This window comes from Euleptes europaea, chromosome 14 (assembly GCF_029931775.1).
Source record: "Euleptes europaea isolate rEulEur1 chromosome 14, rEulEur1.hap1, whole genome shotgun sequence".
In the NCBI taxonomy this organism is placed as follows: domain Eukaryota; kingdom Metazoa; phylum Chordata; class Lepidosauria; order Squamata; family Sphaerodactylidae; genus Euleptes; species Euleptes europaea.
Window position 1 is genome coordinate 39432880 of NC_079325.1, and position 13081 is coordinate 39445960.

General features: G+C 48.3%; 1 protein-coding gene across 1 annotated transcript in view; it reads right to left on the reverse strand.

The window, feature by feature from the left end:
• Positions 1-13081, reverse strand: part of NOXA1 (NADPH oxidase activator 1) — a 28826-nt gene that overhangs the window by 4997 nt on the left and 10748 nt on the right. The window contains exons 5-11 of the mRNA XM_056860063.1: positions 12129-12236; positions 9672-9731; positions 8815-8846; positions 4666-4801; positions 3253-3312; positions 3045-3126; positions 740-795 (exon numbers count right to left, since the gene is read on the reverse strand). Of these exons, the coding sequence (XP_056716041.1) occupies positions 740-795; positions 3045-3126; positions 3253-3312; positions 4666-4801; positions 8815-8846; positions 9672-9731; positions 12129-12236 (534 nt within the window). The remainder of the gene's footprint in view (positions 1-739; positions 796-3044; positions 3127-3252; positions 3313-4665; positions 4802-8814; positions 8847-9671; positions 9732-12128; positions 12237-13081) is intronic.

The following is a 13081-nucleotide window of genomic DNA, read 5'->3' on the forward strand; positions in this document are numbered from 1 at the left end:
TTTTTGTGACTTTCTCCTCTTGCATTGGGACCGTGAGTAGTCATTTTAAAGGTCGGGTTTAAAAAATCAGCATTGAGCATGGAGCACAATCGACCCTGCATAAATGGCCCTAGTGTCCCTCTCCACCCCCGCCCCCAGTTCCAGATGCTTAGCTGGTTATTCAGGATTATCACCCCCACATGGCTAATCCATACAGTTCTGGGACTGGTGACGGTTGTGGACAACAATTGGCTGAGCCAACCTTGGGTCTCAGAGCCAACCTTGGGTTCAGCCAATGGCTGAGCCGCTCCAGTCCCTGAGAAGAGACAGGGTAGTCAGAATGTCCAGAAGAAGAAGGGGGCACCTAGGCCATCCTGAACTCCTTTGGAGGAAAAGTGGAATAAAAAGCAGGAGCCTCAGGCAAAGAATACAGAAGTTCACAGATGGATTTAGAATGTCCCCCTGCCCCTTTGGCTGCCGGCTTGGAAGCTACTTTGGGTTCTTTCCAGGTACTTGGCTTGGAAGCTACCTTGGGTCCTTTTCAAATATTTGGAATGTGATCTCCGCCAACCAGAGACAACTACTCTGATATTATTGGATCCATAGGATCAAACCAAGAAGGGATGAAGCACAGGAGGTGGCCGGTCCCCTTCACCCTCTGAACATTAGTGCTGCCTGCCGATTGCTCTTGGCAACTATGAAAGCTAAAGCCGTAAATGTGGGGACCAGGGTCTCTGCCAGGGTGGGATCATGGTCTTACCTGCAGGGCTTCTTTGGGGTCAGCGCCGTTCATGTCCACACACCTCTCTGTCGGTACTGCAAAGAAAAAACTCATGTCTTTTGTTACATTATCTTGATCCCTGTTCTATGTTTTATTCCACCCTTTCTCCAAGGACCACGGGGGAGTACACACGGTCCCCCCCACCCTTCCTTTAATTCTTGCAACAACCTTGCGAGATAGGTTAGGCTGAGAGTGACTGGTCTAAGTGAGAGTAGGGACCAAGTGAGGATTTGAATCAACTGCCCATTCCTGAAAAATGGGCCCAAAGTCCTTAGGAGGCTGACAACGGCCTCCGCCGGCGCAGAGGCCCACACCGCCGGCGCCTGGAAGGCGCTCGCCAGCGTGAGTGGCCCCAGCGCCAGCGTGCAGGGCTGGGCGCTGCTCCCTGACTGCTACTGCTTCTTGCCGGCCTCCGGCCACCGGCACAGGCCGCAGCGGTGAGCCAGGAGGCGTTCCGGCATCCCGGGAGGCGTTCCCGGGGTGTAACAGCGCCGGCCGAGGGGCGTGGCCGATGTTAGTCGGCCTCCCGAGCACTTTCGGCTCGGGAACGCCCCTTTTTATTTTTGTAAAGATACGCCAGCTTAGCTTAGCTCCCGTGCAACTCTATGAGGGTTGCATGGGTTTTTGGCACCGGGCACTGCTGGACACACTTTTGGCGCTGGGCACTGCCGAAACCTCTTTAGGAGGAAACGCCGCTAGTTTGCCTCCTAAGCTTGGTGCAGGCATTCCTTTCAGGAATGCGCTGCAAGCGTTCTGGGTCCTATTCTGCGTGCACATGGCTATTTTGCTTCACCTTGGCTGTTAAACCGGAGCAATGTTTCTCGGAGCACCCACACAGTGCTGTTCTCCAATCACCCACTTTCCAAGGATTCCCAAACCTACTGTTTTACAATCTCTCCAAAAACAGAGCAGTTCAAGCATGTTTGCACATCATCTGGACAGGAAAGGGGCTATTTTTAAACCTCCCACTAATGACAGCACTATTTTACTGCCCTCATCCAGTTCCCAGTTCCTGGTGCTTGCTGTGTGGACAACCACTCGGGGCAATCTGGTTTCCCCTACTAGATGTGTCTCTGGTCTTTAATGCATGTTTGTTTCACTCGCCGTCACAGGGCTTCTGGCTTGCGCGCCGGCCGTGATCCAGCCAGTGTGCATGGCGGGGGGGGAAAGGAAAGAAGGTCCCTGGCTTGCGCGCCAGCCCTGATCTGGCCCCAGTGCATCGTGAGAGAGAGGAGGGCTCCTGGCTAGCGCTCCGGCCCAATCCAGCCAGTGTGCATGGCGGGGGGGGGGGAGAGGAAAGAAGGCCTCTGGCTTGACCGCCAGCCCTGATCCGGCCACAGTGCATCGTGAGAGAGGGGAAGGCTCCTGGCTTGCGCGCCGGCCCCTATCCAGCCAGTGTGCATGGGGGGAGAGAGGAAAGAAGGCCCCTGGCTTGCGCGCTGGCCCTGATCCTGCCCCAGTGCATCGAGAGAGAGGAGGGAGACCCAGAGCAGACTGGCCGCCCCTCTTCAGAAGAGTGATGGGAGGGAGTTTTGCCTTGGGTTTTCCGCTCTCAGGATGCACATTTTTCCCATCCGAATTCTCAAAAATCCCCCCTCCCCGCTGGGGTAGAGGGGCCAACAGCCCCTTCCCTTGAACATCCCCCCCACGGGTCCAGCTGCCCTAGACCGAGCTGCCACCACCACCACCCCCAGCACGCGAGGCACACATGGCGTGGCCCCGCCGGTCTCCCCTTGGAGCCGTCCGTCCAACATCCCCTTGGGCTTGGAGGTGTGGGCCCAGCTCCAAGGCCCATCCCGGGCGAGGGGCGGGGAAGGCGTGCAGCCTGCCCGCCCGCCAGCCTCCGGGTCAGAGGGAGAGAAGTGCCAGGACTCTAGGCAGGCAGGCAGGCAGCAAAAGGGGCGGTATTCTTGTCCGAGCGCAAAACTCCCCCAGCCAATCGCCGTTCTTGGGGGAGGAGAAATTAGCCGGCATGGGCAGGGACAATTGTTCCAAACCAAGGAACAAAGGCAGTTTTTTTTCATGGAGCTCCGAGCTAAAAACTGCGCAGTAACAGGAAAGAACGGCGCAAAAGTGGTTTGACTTGTCCCAGTTATAACACGGCTTTTATTGCTCCAAAAAAAACCAGAGCAGCCATGCATAACCAAAAATTTGCAGCGACGCAAACCGGCTGTGAAACCACTGCAAAGCTCCGTGAAAAATCCCCCAGCGAATCTTGAGTCAAAAGTAACCTCCATTTAAACACAGCATTGCCACACCCACAAATTCTGGTCTTCTTGCTGACCTGGTGGCTGCATCCTTTGCAGCTTAGGGGGCCGGTTAGGGGGCACTTTCTCAGGGGGGAGGGGGATCCCACTGTGGATTTCCTACAAGAATACAGAGAAGGGAGTATTGAAACGTGCCCAGTTCCTTGCGAAAACAGATACTTCTGGAATGATGAAACTGGGGAGGGGGGTTCTCAATGAAGACATCAACATTTAATACCACCTTACCCCTTTGCTATGTCCAGCAGGGCACATGGGCTCCAGGTGGGAGATTGGGATGCACACTTTCTGAGGGGAAAAACACAAGCAAAACTTAACCAATTTATCTGTGGACATTTCTGGGAAGGTCCAAGTATGGGGATGAGAAGCACTTTTCCTGAAGGTGCTGTAAGTTGTCGTGAATATGCATTTTGTACTGTCACATAGGATTTATAGTCATTAATACGAACACTTAATGCTGTTGTACATCATGCATTCCTGTGAGATGAACTGCACCATGGAATCTGTAGTCTTCAAAGAACAATGAGCAGCCAACAAACAGTCAACGGTTAAACTGAACAATTAGGTCAGTGATTTTGTCTCACAGGACTCTGGAAGAAAACATCATAGAAATACAGGCATTGTGAATATTCAGATGGTTTGAACTGTACAGTTGTTGGGGTTTTTTAAAATATATACTTTAGGGATCCTGAATGAGAGTTGAGTAGTATTAAATATGTTCAGAAACTTTCAGAATCTGCATAGTGGGTGCAATGAAAGCATTCTGGATTTCTACAAGATAGACATTTCAGAAACCTTTCAGATTCTCAGAATCCCCATGGTTGTCACCAGACCTTCTGTTTGCTTGTTTCAAAAGCAGGGCCACATCAAACGACTTTGCTGCCTAGAGATTAATTTTGACACCCCCTTCTGATCCACAACTTGTTGCACTTGGGGAGGGGGAAGAAGAAGAAGAGGAGTTGGTTTTTATATGCTGACTTTCTCCACCACTTAAGGAATACTCAAACCGGCTTACAATCGCCCCCTCTTCCCCTCCCCGCAACAGACACCATGTGAGGGAGGTGAGGCTGAGAGAGCTCTAAGAGCTGTGACTAGCCCAAGGTCACCCAGCTGGCTTCATGTGCAGAAGTGGGGAAACCAACCCGGTTCACCAGATTAGCATCTGCCGCTAATGTGGAGGAGTGGGGAATCAAACCCAGTTCTCCAGACCACTGCTCCAAACCACCACCACGCTGGCTCTCCAGGAATGATATTTCCTCTTCAAGGGCTTTTCCCAGTTGCCTCCTCTCTTCCCCCTGTTCTACAGAGCAGTGTGGCCAAGGAGCTCAAATCAGAAAACCGCTCGAACCTTAATAACAAGACATAAAAATGGGCACTGGTGCTCTATCCATGTACACGGAGCAAGGAAAAAAAGGGATGAAGTCAGAAAAGTGTGGACATGAACACACACCCACACACTGTCCCCACTTCTCTGACCCAGTTGCTCCAAAGCAATTGCGTTCTCTCTTAGGGATTTCCCAGTGAACTTGGAGCCTGTAGAATCCTGCTGCCTCAGATTATTGAAGAGGGCCAGCCCCATTCACGAGCAGCATTTAGAGAACTCCCTGACATACACTATCCATTGGAGTATCAGGTACTCACCTGCCCCTCAAATATGCCTGCTGCATGACTCCCTGGGCCCATTGATAAGATGTAAACAACGCTGCCGGCTTTAAGAGGGCAGCCCCTCTCAGGGTAGTAAGAGGCCACCAGGTAATAGTATCCAGCTTCTTGCTCTCTGCAGAGGAAAAGGAACCATCAGACGATTTCTTACAGTAAAGTTAAGCAAAATGCAAACATACCCACAACTGCCGATACGCCTTTTTTTCCAGCAGGGCTCCTGTGCTTTCTGCATGAGAAGCAGATCCAGCAGATGAAGCTTAGCCTAGCAAAGGGGCAAGCTGTACCTGCAGAATGTCTGACATTATACATACAGCTCTTTTGGGACAAGGGCCCGGACAGCACAGTGGAATCCCAATGTTAGAACTTGAATATTCAGCTCAATAGCCCTATCGCCACCTTGCCCACTAGCAACGGCAGCTCCCCCGGCCTGCATTTTATGTCTGCATAAAAACAGGGGATCCTCTTTTCTGATACAAATAGGGAGTCTTCTTTCTCTCTATCCCACCCAGGTGTAGTCCAGCTAGAGCTAGATTTATGCACAAACTTAAATAAGCTGCATCTTAGGGCCTCAGATAATGAGGGGCCTCTAAATATAAAAAGACTAAAAATTACTAAATTACCAATTTTTTTGCTAATTCTGTGGGGATTTTTGATATAGTTGAGGGTTTCAGTATCTTAATTCAGCCCTTGATTCAGCACAGCTGGAAGCTAATGCCAGTGGAGAAGCTGTGCTAGAAACCTATTTAACCTACAATGCTTTTTAAAGGCAAGGTCTCGCCAGAGGCTCTTGGCCTGTGGCTCTTGGGCTGGATATACAGCCAAAGAGCACAATGACTAGAGCAGAGGTGGGGAACCTCTTTTCCGCCAAGGGCCATTTGGATATTTATAAAATCATTCGCGGGCCATACAGAATTATCAACTTAAAAATTAGCTGACCAAGCCCCAAGCAGGCAGCTGCCCCAGATGACCCCCCCCCCCGGTGCGGGCAAGCAAGCAGGCATCCAACCGGTGGCGTACTCGCCCACCTGGTGGCACAGGATGGTCTGCTGCACCAGCCGGGCATAGCCATCCAGCCACATGCCAGAGTTGCTCCTGCTCCGCATGATCGGGGCCGGATTCTACAGCCGGCTCCTGCTACCTCCGCCTTCAGGGATGAAATGGGGACACACTGGCTAAGAACTTGCCAAAAAAAAACCCTGTGCATTCTGGCCCTGCCCCTTTAACCCCTCCATTGTCGCCACTTCCGCCCCCAGCCCTCTTGTAGTACAGAGGGAATACGGGTGGGAAAGGGTTAATACAGTTTCTTGGGTGGTCCTAGCAGCTCCATAGCTAATGACTCTTCTGCAAGGGGGGGAAAAGGTTCCTTTTCTCGGTAAAACAAATTCACGTCTGCCGATGAGGCAACATCTGAGCAAGGCCTTCTGCAGGTGCCAACCTGCAAGTGGACAAAGCCAACCGCTGCCCGTACATGTGCCTTCTCCATTGTGGCCCCCAACTTGTGGAACGGCCTGCCTGAGGAGATCAAGAAGGCTCCCACTTCTCTTGGCTTTCCGCAAACTAAACTATACAAAAACTGAATCATGCAAACTACGCAAAACTAAATTATTCAAGAGGGCTTTTCTATGCAGGCGATAGGGTAGCACTGTTACAAAAGGATTCACAAGATTACTTGGATGAATTATAGGGGACTGTGGGTTGGCTGACACTGTGCAATTTTGCATCATTTAATGTGTCATCTTAACAGTTAATGCTTTGCTTCAGTTTTTTTTTTTTTCCTTCTGGTTGGATCTACAACCCAAATCCTATTTCGCAGTTTATTGAATGTCCCATCTTGTTGATTGTATTGACTCAATCTGTGTATTCCCTCTCGAGTCCCATTCTGCTACATCTTTCTCTGTAATGTATAAACCAGGCCTGAGACCAACAGATTGAAGCAGACGTTTTTGGGGTTAGAGAAACCCATGTTAGATCATCAGATGCAATGATTTGGAAGCTAAAAATCCTTTGTGATGAATACACACTAGAGGTCGCCAGAGACATGCTGTTTGTGGCTGAGGTTGCGCTTAGCCTCCCTAGTTCAGAGCAAAAGTAAAAAAACCAAAGTCCACGTAATACCTTTTTAGGACCAACCCGAATGATAGAAAACAGTGAGCAAGCTTTTGAGTCCTCCAGAATTCTTCACCACGGTGGACGCAAGCTCTTTTTACCTTGAGAACACCTGAATTCAGCCAATAAACGAGGGTTCAGCTGGAGCAGGGTTGCCCACCTCCAGGTACTAGCTGGAGATCTCCTGCTATTACAAATGATCACCAGCCGATAGAGATCAGTTCCCCTGGAGAAAATGGCCGCTTTGGCAATTAGACTCTATGGCATTGAAGTCCCTCCCCTCCCCAAACCCTGTCCTCCTCAGGCTCTGCCCCAAAATCCTCCCTTTGGTTGTGAAGAGGCGCCTGGCAACCCTAAGCTGGAGGGGAAAGAACATAGGAAAAGATTGTGCTTATGTGTTTTCCCCACAACCCAAGGTAATACTATCCAGTTTGGCCTTCACTGACTCTTTTACCTTGGTCCCCAACTAAAATTAAATCTACAAAGGATAGGACTCGCAATAATAGCTTTAAATTATGGGCGGAAAGGTACCAGCTGGATATTAGGGGGAACATTTTTACAGTAAGAGTTGTTCGACCGTGGAATCAGCTTCCTAGGGAGGTGTTGAGCTCCCCCTCACTGGCAGTCTTTAAGCAGAGGATGGATAAACACTTGTCAGGGATGCTCTAGGTTGATCCTGCATTGAGCAGGGGGTTGGACTAGATGGCCTGTGTGGCCCCTTCCAACTCTATGATACTAGTATTGCTAATACAAGGACTTCAATGTTTTTCTTCTGGTCTCAGCCTTCTGGGGGATCTGATGTTAGAAAGAGACTTGATCAACTGCTGGCGCTTTGTGTTTTCAGTGGGATGTCTCCATTCTTTGCTTCCTCTTTCCAAAAGGCCTTAGGGTTGCCAACCTGGGGGAAATGGCCACTTTGGCAATTGGTGGCGAAGTGGGACCTGGCAACCCTAAGAAGGCCAAAGGTGCACCCTGATTCTTGCTGAGTGCTTCACACAGTATGCTTACCTGCTTACCTGGAGGATCATCTCCTCGCATGCTATTCAACCTGTCAGTTAACACTGCTCTCTGTGCCCCTGCCTTCAGAGATGAAACGGGGCAACAAGAAACATGGCATTTTCTGTGGTGGAGCCTCGCCTTGAGGCTTTCGTGGCACCTGCTTTACTTTTTTTTAAGCGCTAGGTAAAAACACATCTTTTTTTCCCAGGGTTTTAATTAGGGGTTTTAGCTTATCAGTTTTTTTAATGGTCTGCTTCTGTTTTTGGGCTCTGAAGAGGCAGCATAAAAATATTCTAAATAAACAAACAAACAAATAAGACAAAGCCTTCAGATTATGGCCTGAGAAATGTCCTCCCCCCTTACTTTAAACATCCAACTGGATCAAGAATTCGGAGAACTCTGTTACTCACATGTAGGGTTGCCCACCTCCAGGTACTAGCTGGAGATCTCTTGCTATTACAACTGATCTCCAGCCGACAGAGTTCAGTTCCCCTGGAGAAAACTGGTCGCTTTGGCCATTGGACTCTATGGCATTGACGACCCTCCCCAAACCCCGCCCTCCTCAGGCTTTGCCCCAAAAACCTCCCACCAGTGGTGAAGAGGGACCTGGCAACCCTACCCACACACTGTTTTGTATCTAGTAGGTCCTAAGACAAAATATCATATGACTTTTGTTTTGGGCTGTTTATGGCTGTGGTGGTCATTCAGAGTGGTCCTATTCTGTTCTTTGGATAGTGCTTTACAAATATATGAGCAGATGCATCTTCCTTATCAGTCCTCCTAGCTTAGTATCACCTTTGACTGGCAGCAGTTTTCCAGAAACCCAAGTAGAAAAAGATCTTTCCTAATACCTACTACATTTAACTGGAGATGCTGGAGATGCTGGGGAGGAAACTGGGGCCTTTTGCAAGCAAAGCCACTGAGGTATGACGCAGAATATAAATTGAACATTATGGGTCTTCTTCAAATGAAACTAAAAATAAACAGAGCCAAACACCCAGCCTGTGTGGCCTTGTCACTCACCGGGAAGGATCCATTCCAGGGTTGTAACAGCCCTGTGGAGAAAACCAGACTGCATTTATGACCACGAGCATGGAAAAGAAGAACATGTTTCTCTACCCAGCGCCTCCTTCAGCCCACAGGTAATGGTGTCCTAGTGGGGACTACAAGCAAAACGACTGCACAAATACGCGTGTGTTTGGAAGGCATCACGTCTTGCCCCTACATGCATCCACCCTGCAAAGGGACACGGATCTCTGCCCATGGAAAGAAATGGTGAGGGGGTGGGCACTTTTCTTGTTCTGTCACCAGGATGGCAGAAATTCAACCAGTGCAACTGACTTCGGTCATTGTATTTGTAGGGAAAGGCTGCCCCTGATAGCAGCATGTACCCAATGCATGCTGGTAAATAGGGTTGCCAGTTCCCTCTTCGCCACCAGCGGGAGGGGTTTGGTGCGGAGCCTGAGGAGGGTGGGGTTTGGGGAGGGGAGGGACTTCAATGCCATAGAGTCCAATTGCCAAAGCGGCCATTTTATCCAGGTGAACTGATCTCTATCGGGTGGAGATCAGTTGTAATAGCAGGAGATCTCCCGCTACTACATGGAGGTTGACAACCCTACTGGGGAAAGCTGCACCAGTTGGATTTGTGCATGCCAGGCAGTTGTTAAAAGTAAAAGCAGAAGAACAGCAGTTATTTCTATTCCAACACTATTTTTTTTTAAAAATGGCAAAGGCTGTTGATAGGGAGTTGGAAGACCCCAATGCAGCTCTCAAAAAGCAGAGGAACATTACCAAGAAGCAGAGATTGGAAGCCCCAGTCTGTCTCACACAAGTCCTGCCTGGGGCTATTCCTCATGCCTCCCCCATTTCCCCTTGCTCACCTGGGACTGAAGACCCTGAAAGCTGCTGGCATTATCTTCCTCAAAAGCAGACGAGATGACCTGTAATGGGGAGAGAGGGGTTGACAAAACCAGAGTTTATGAGTTAAACATTGGATCTCGACTGAAGCTCTCCAGAGGAATCCCCGTGTCAAGTTTTTAAATCAATTTATTTATTTTACTTAATTTATACCCTGCCTTTCTCCCCAACGGGGGCCCAAAGTGGCTTACAGCATTTTCCATTCTTCCATTTTAGTCTCACAACAATCCTATGAGGTAGGTTATTCTGAGAGTGTATGACTGGCCCAAAGTCACCCAAGCAAAGTTTCTGTGGCAGACTGGGGATTCGAACCTGGTCTCCCAGACCCCAGTCTGACTGAGAGCCAGCGTGGTGTAGTGGTTAAGAGCAGTGGTTTGGAGTGATGGAGTCAGATCTGGAGAACCGGGTTTGATTCCCCACTCCTCCGCATGAGCGGCAGAGGCTAATCTGGTGAACTGGATTTGTTTCCCTGCTCCTACACATGAAGTCAGCTGGGTGACCTTGGGCTAGTCACAGCTCTCTTAGAGCTCTCTCAGCCCCACCTACCTCACAGGGTGTGTGTTGCGGGGAGGGGAAGGTGATTGTAAGCCGGTTTGATTCTCCCTTAAGTGGAGAGAAAGTCAGCATATAAAAACCAACTCTTCTTGTTCTTCTCTAACCACTGTACCACAGAGGTCTTCTTTTTGGTCTTCTCCTGGCCTAGCTCACCACCAAGGGCTGCCTTCAGCCTGTGCCAGGCCCCCGTACCCCCACTCAGTAGGGTTGCCAGGTCCCTCTTCGCCACTGGCGGGAGGTTTTTGGGGCAGAGCCTGAGGAGGGCGGGGTTTGGGGAGGGAAGGGACTTCAATGGCATAGAGTCCAATTGCCAAAGCAGCCATTTTCTCCAGGGGAACTGATCTCTATCGACTGGAGATCAGTTGTAATAGCGAGAGATCTCCAGCTAGCACCTGGAGGTTGGCCACCTCAGTACAGTACAGGCCATCTCACATTCTTAACCTAAACTATCTCACAGGGTTGTTGTGAGAATAAAATGAAGGGGAGAAAAACGTGTAAACTGCTTTGGGCCCTCCTTGGGTAAGGACAATAAATAAAGAAAGGTAAGGACAATAAATAAATAAATACTTCACTCTCAACCTACTTTATAAGGTTATTGCAAGAATAATGTAGAAGTAGGGAGGACCACATATCTGAGCTCCTTGGAGGACAGCAAGACGGGCAGCAAGCAGTTTTGACACACATGCTCTGGGTTTCTCTTGTTTATTATTATTATTTTGCATTCCCTTTAATTAGAAGGATTCCACGAGCTTGTTTTCTGGCATAAGTTAAAGACAGCGCTAGCAGTGCAAGGAACGGATCAACAACCCCCATGGGTCAATGGTTTGGCAGAAGTGGGAAGGAGCCATATCTCAGCTCCTTAGAGGACAGCAAGACGGGCAGCAGTTTTGACCCACTTGCTCTGGGTTTCTCATTGTGTGGGACCAACGGAGCCACCATGACTAAGAAGTATCTCAGAATTTTCCTTTTTAAAACAAATTAACCCTCTTCATTTAGAGTGATCCTAGGTGGCTCTTCCTTTGGGATACACAGGTTACAGCCATAAGCTTACGCCTTACACACACTTCAAGCGGCACACCCAAGTGCATGCGTTTAATACAGCTGCATTATTGTCTTTGTAATGAGAGTTCAGTTCACAGCGTAGCTGGCCCCTTTGCTTTATATGCTTATACAATTGTGCATGTGGAGGGGTTTCAATTGGTATCATTTACTTTATGCTTTTTGAAAAGTCTTATTAGTGATTTTGCCTGTTTCAATCTATTCAGGGATGTTCACAACTGAATTCTACCATTAATACTAGCTGCTGTTTGGTACAGTCTGTGGTTTTATATTAGAGCATTTTTGCACACAATTAACAACAGATGCTGGTAATTCGTACTGCCATTAATTATATATAGGAATATTTATTGTATTTATGAAATTTATTGAATTGTTGTTACTTGGAAATGCCATGCTAAGAACATTTAATACATTTATGAAGTTTACATGCACAATATATTGAAGTGATTGTTATCACACTGAAATAAGTATTGTCATCATTTCTATTTCTAATATTTTTGAGCCTCGTGCTATACTTTGGTTTATCACCCTACCACTCAGGCTGCCTCTTCCCCATCCCTTTTGGAAGGTTCACATGCATAACTAAATGCCCCGCAGATAGAAAACAAGTAGTGAGTTAGAAGTCAATGAGGGTCATTCTCCCCAATATCTAGATTTTTTCATGCAGAGAATGGGTGAGGAGGAGTTAACTTTCCGTCCCAATCTGAAACAGTACAGCCCGGACTCAAGGCTATATCACCTCAATGAGTACTAGGCTCAGAACATCAGAATACCACTTCTTCAATGGAAAGGCCTGGGGATGCTACCTTGGGACATCCCAGGAAATCTTTTGCTTCTAGTTCCTCCACATCCTCCTTCCGAGGTCGGAAGAACTCCCCCTCAGGGATGCTCCTGGGCTCCAGGAAGAGGCGCTCCTAGGACAGAGCAAGGCAGACACTTCAGAACAAGACTCTCTTTCCCTTCATAAACTGAAACAAACAGACCCATCGTACAGTCCATAAACTGGTGTTTTAACCTTCTTATCTGTACGGAAGCATCACTGTAACAGGTGCTATTTGGTACAGTCAAAATAATGGTGCTGCCGCTGCCCTCATTTTATTTCCCAAAATAAAACAGAAATAATATGGCACTTTTAAGAGCAACAAAGGCCTTTTATGCAGGAACGTTTCCCTGCGGTCACCCCCGCTGACTGCTTCGGGGCTTCCTTTTGATTATGCATGCCTTTTCAGCTTGTCAAAAATCGCCTTCATCTCCCAGCGCGTTTTGTCCACATTTTCCAGATTCTGGCTAAAACAGAAGCTGGAAAACACGGGCAAAATGCGCAGGGAGAGCGAAGTGACCTCTGATGGGCGGAAAAGGCATGCATAATCAAAAGGAAGCCCAGAAGCAGCCGGGGGGAAACCGTGGAGAAATGTCCCTGCATAAAAGGCTAAAGTTATTCCAGCATAAGCTTTCATGAGTCAGATCTCATTTCTTCAGATGCCTATTTTATTGATTTTTAAAAAACATTAAAAGATTTAGAATATATTAAATATCCAATAATTCAATAAAAACATATAAGCAGACATAACACTAAACACCAAGGCGGAAGCCAATAACAGTTATAGAAAGTGTGTGAAACAGACAAAATGAAATGGATATTTTACACAATTTTTTATAACCAAAATCACAGAAGAAAATGGGGAGGGGGAATCCTCTGCAGCGGTCAACCAATGTAGTGTTCACAAGTCCTCAGTCACAGAGGAACCTTTGAAGACCT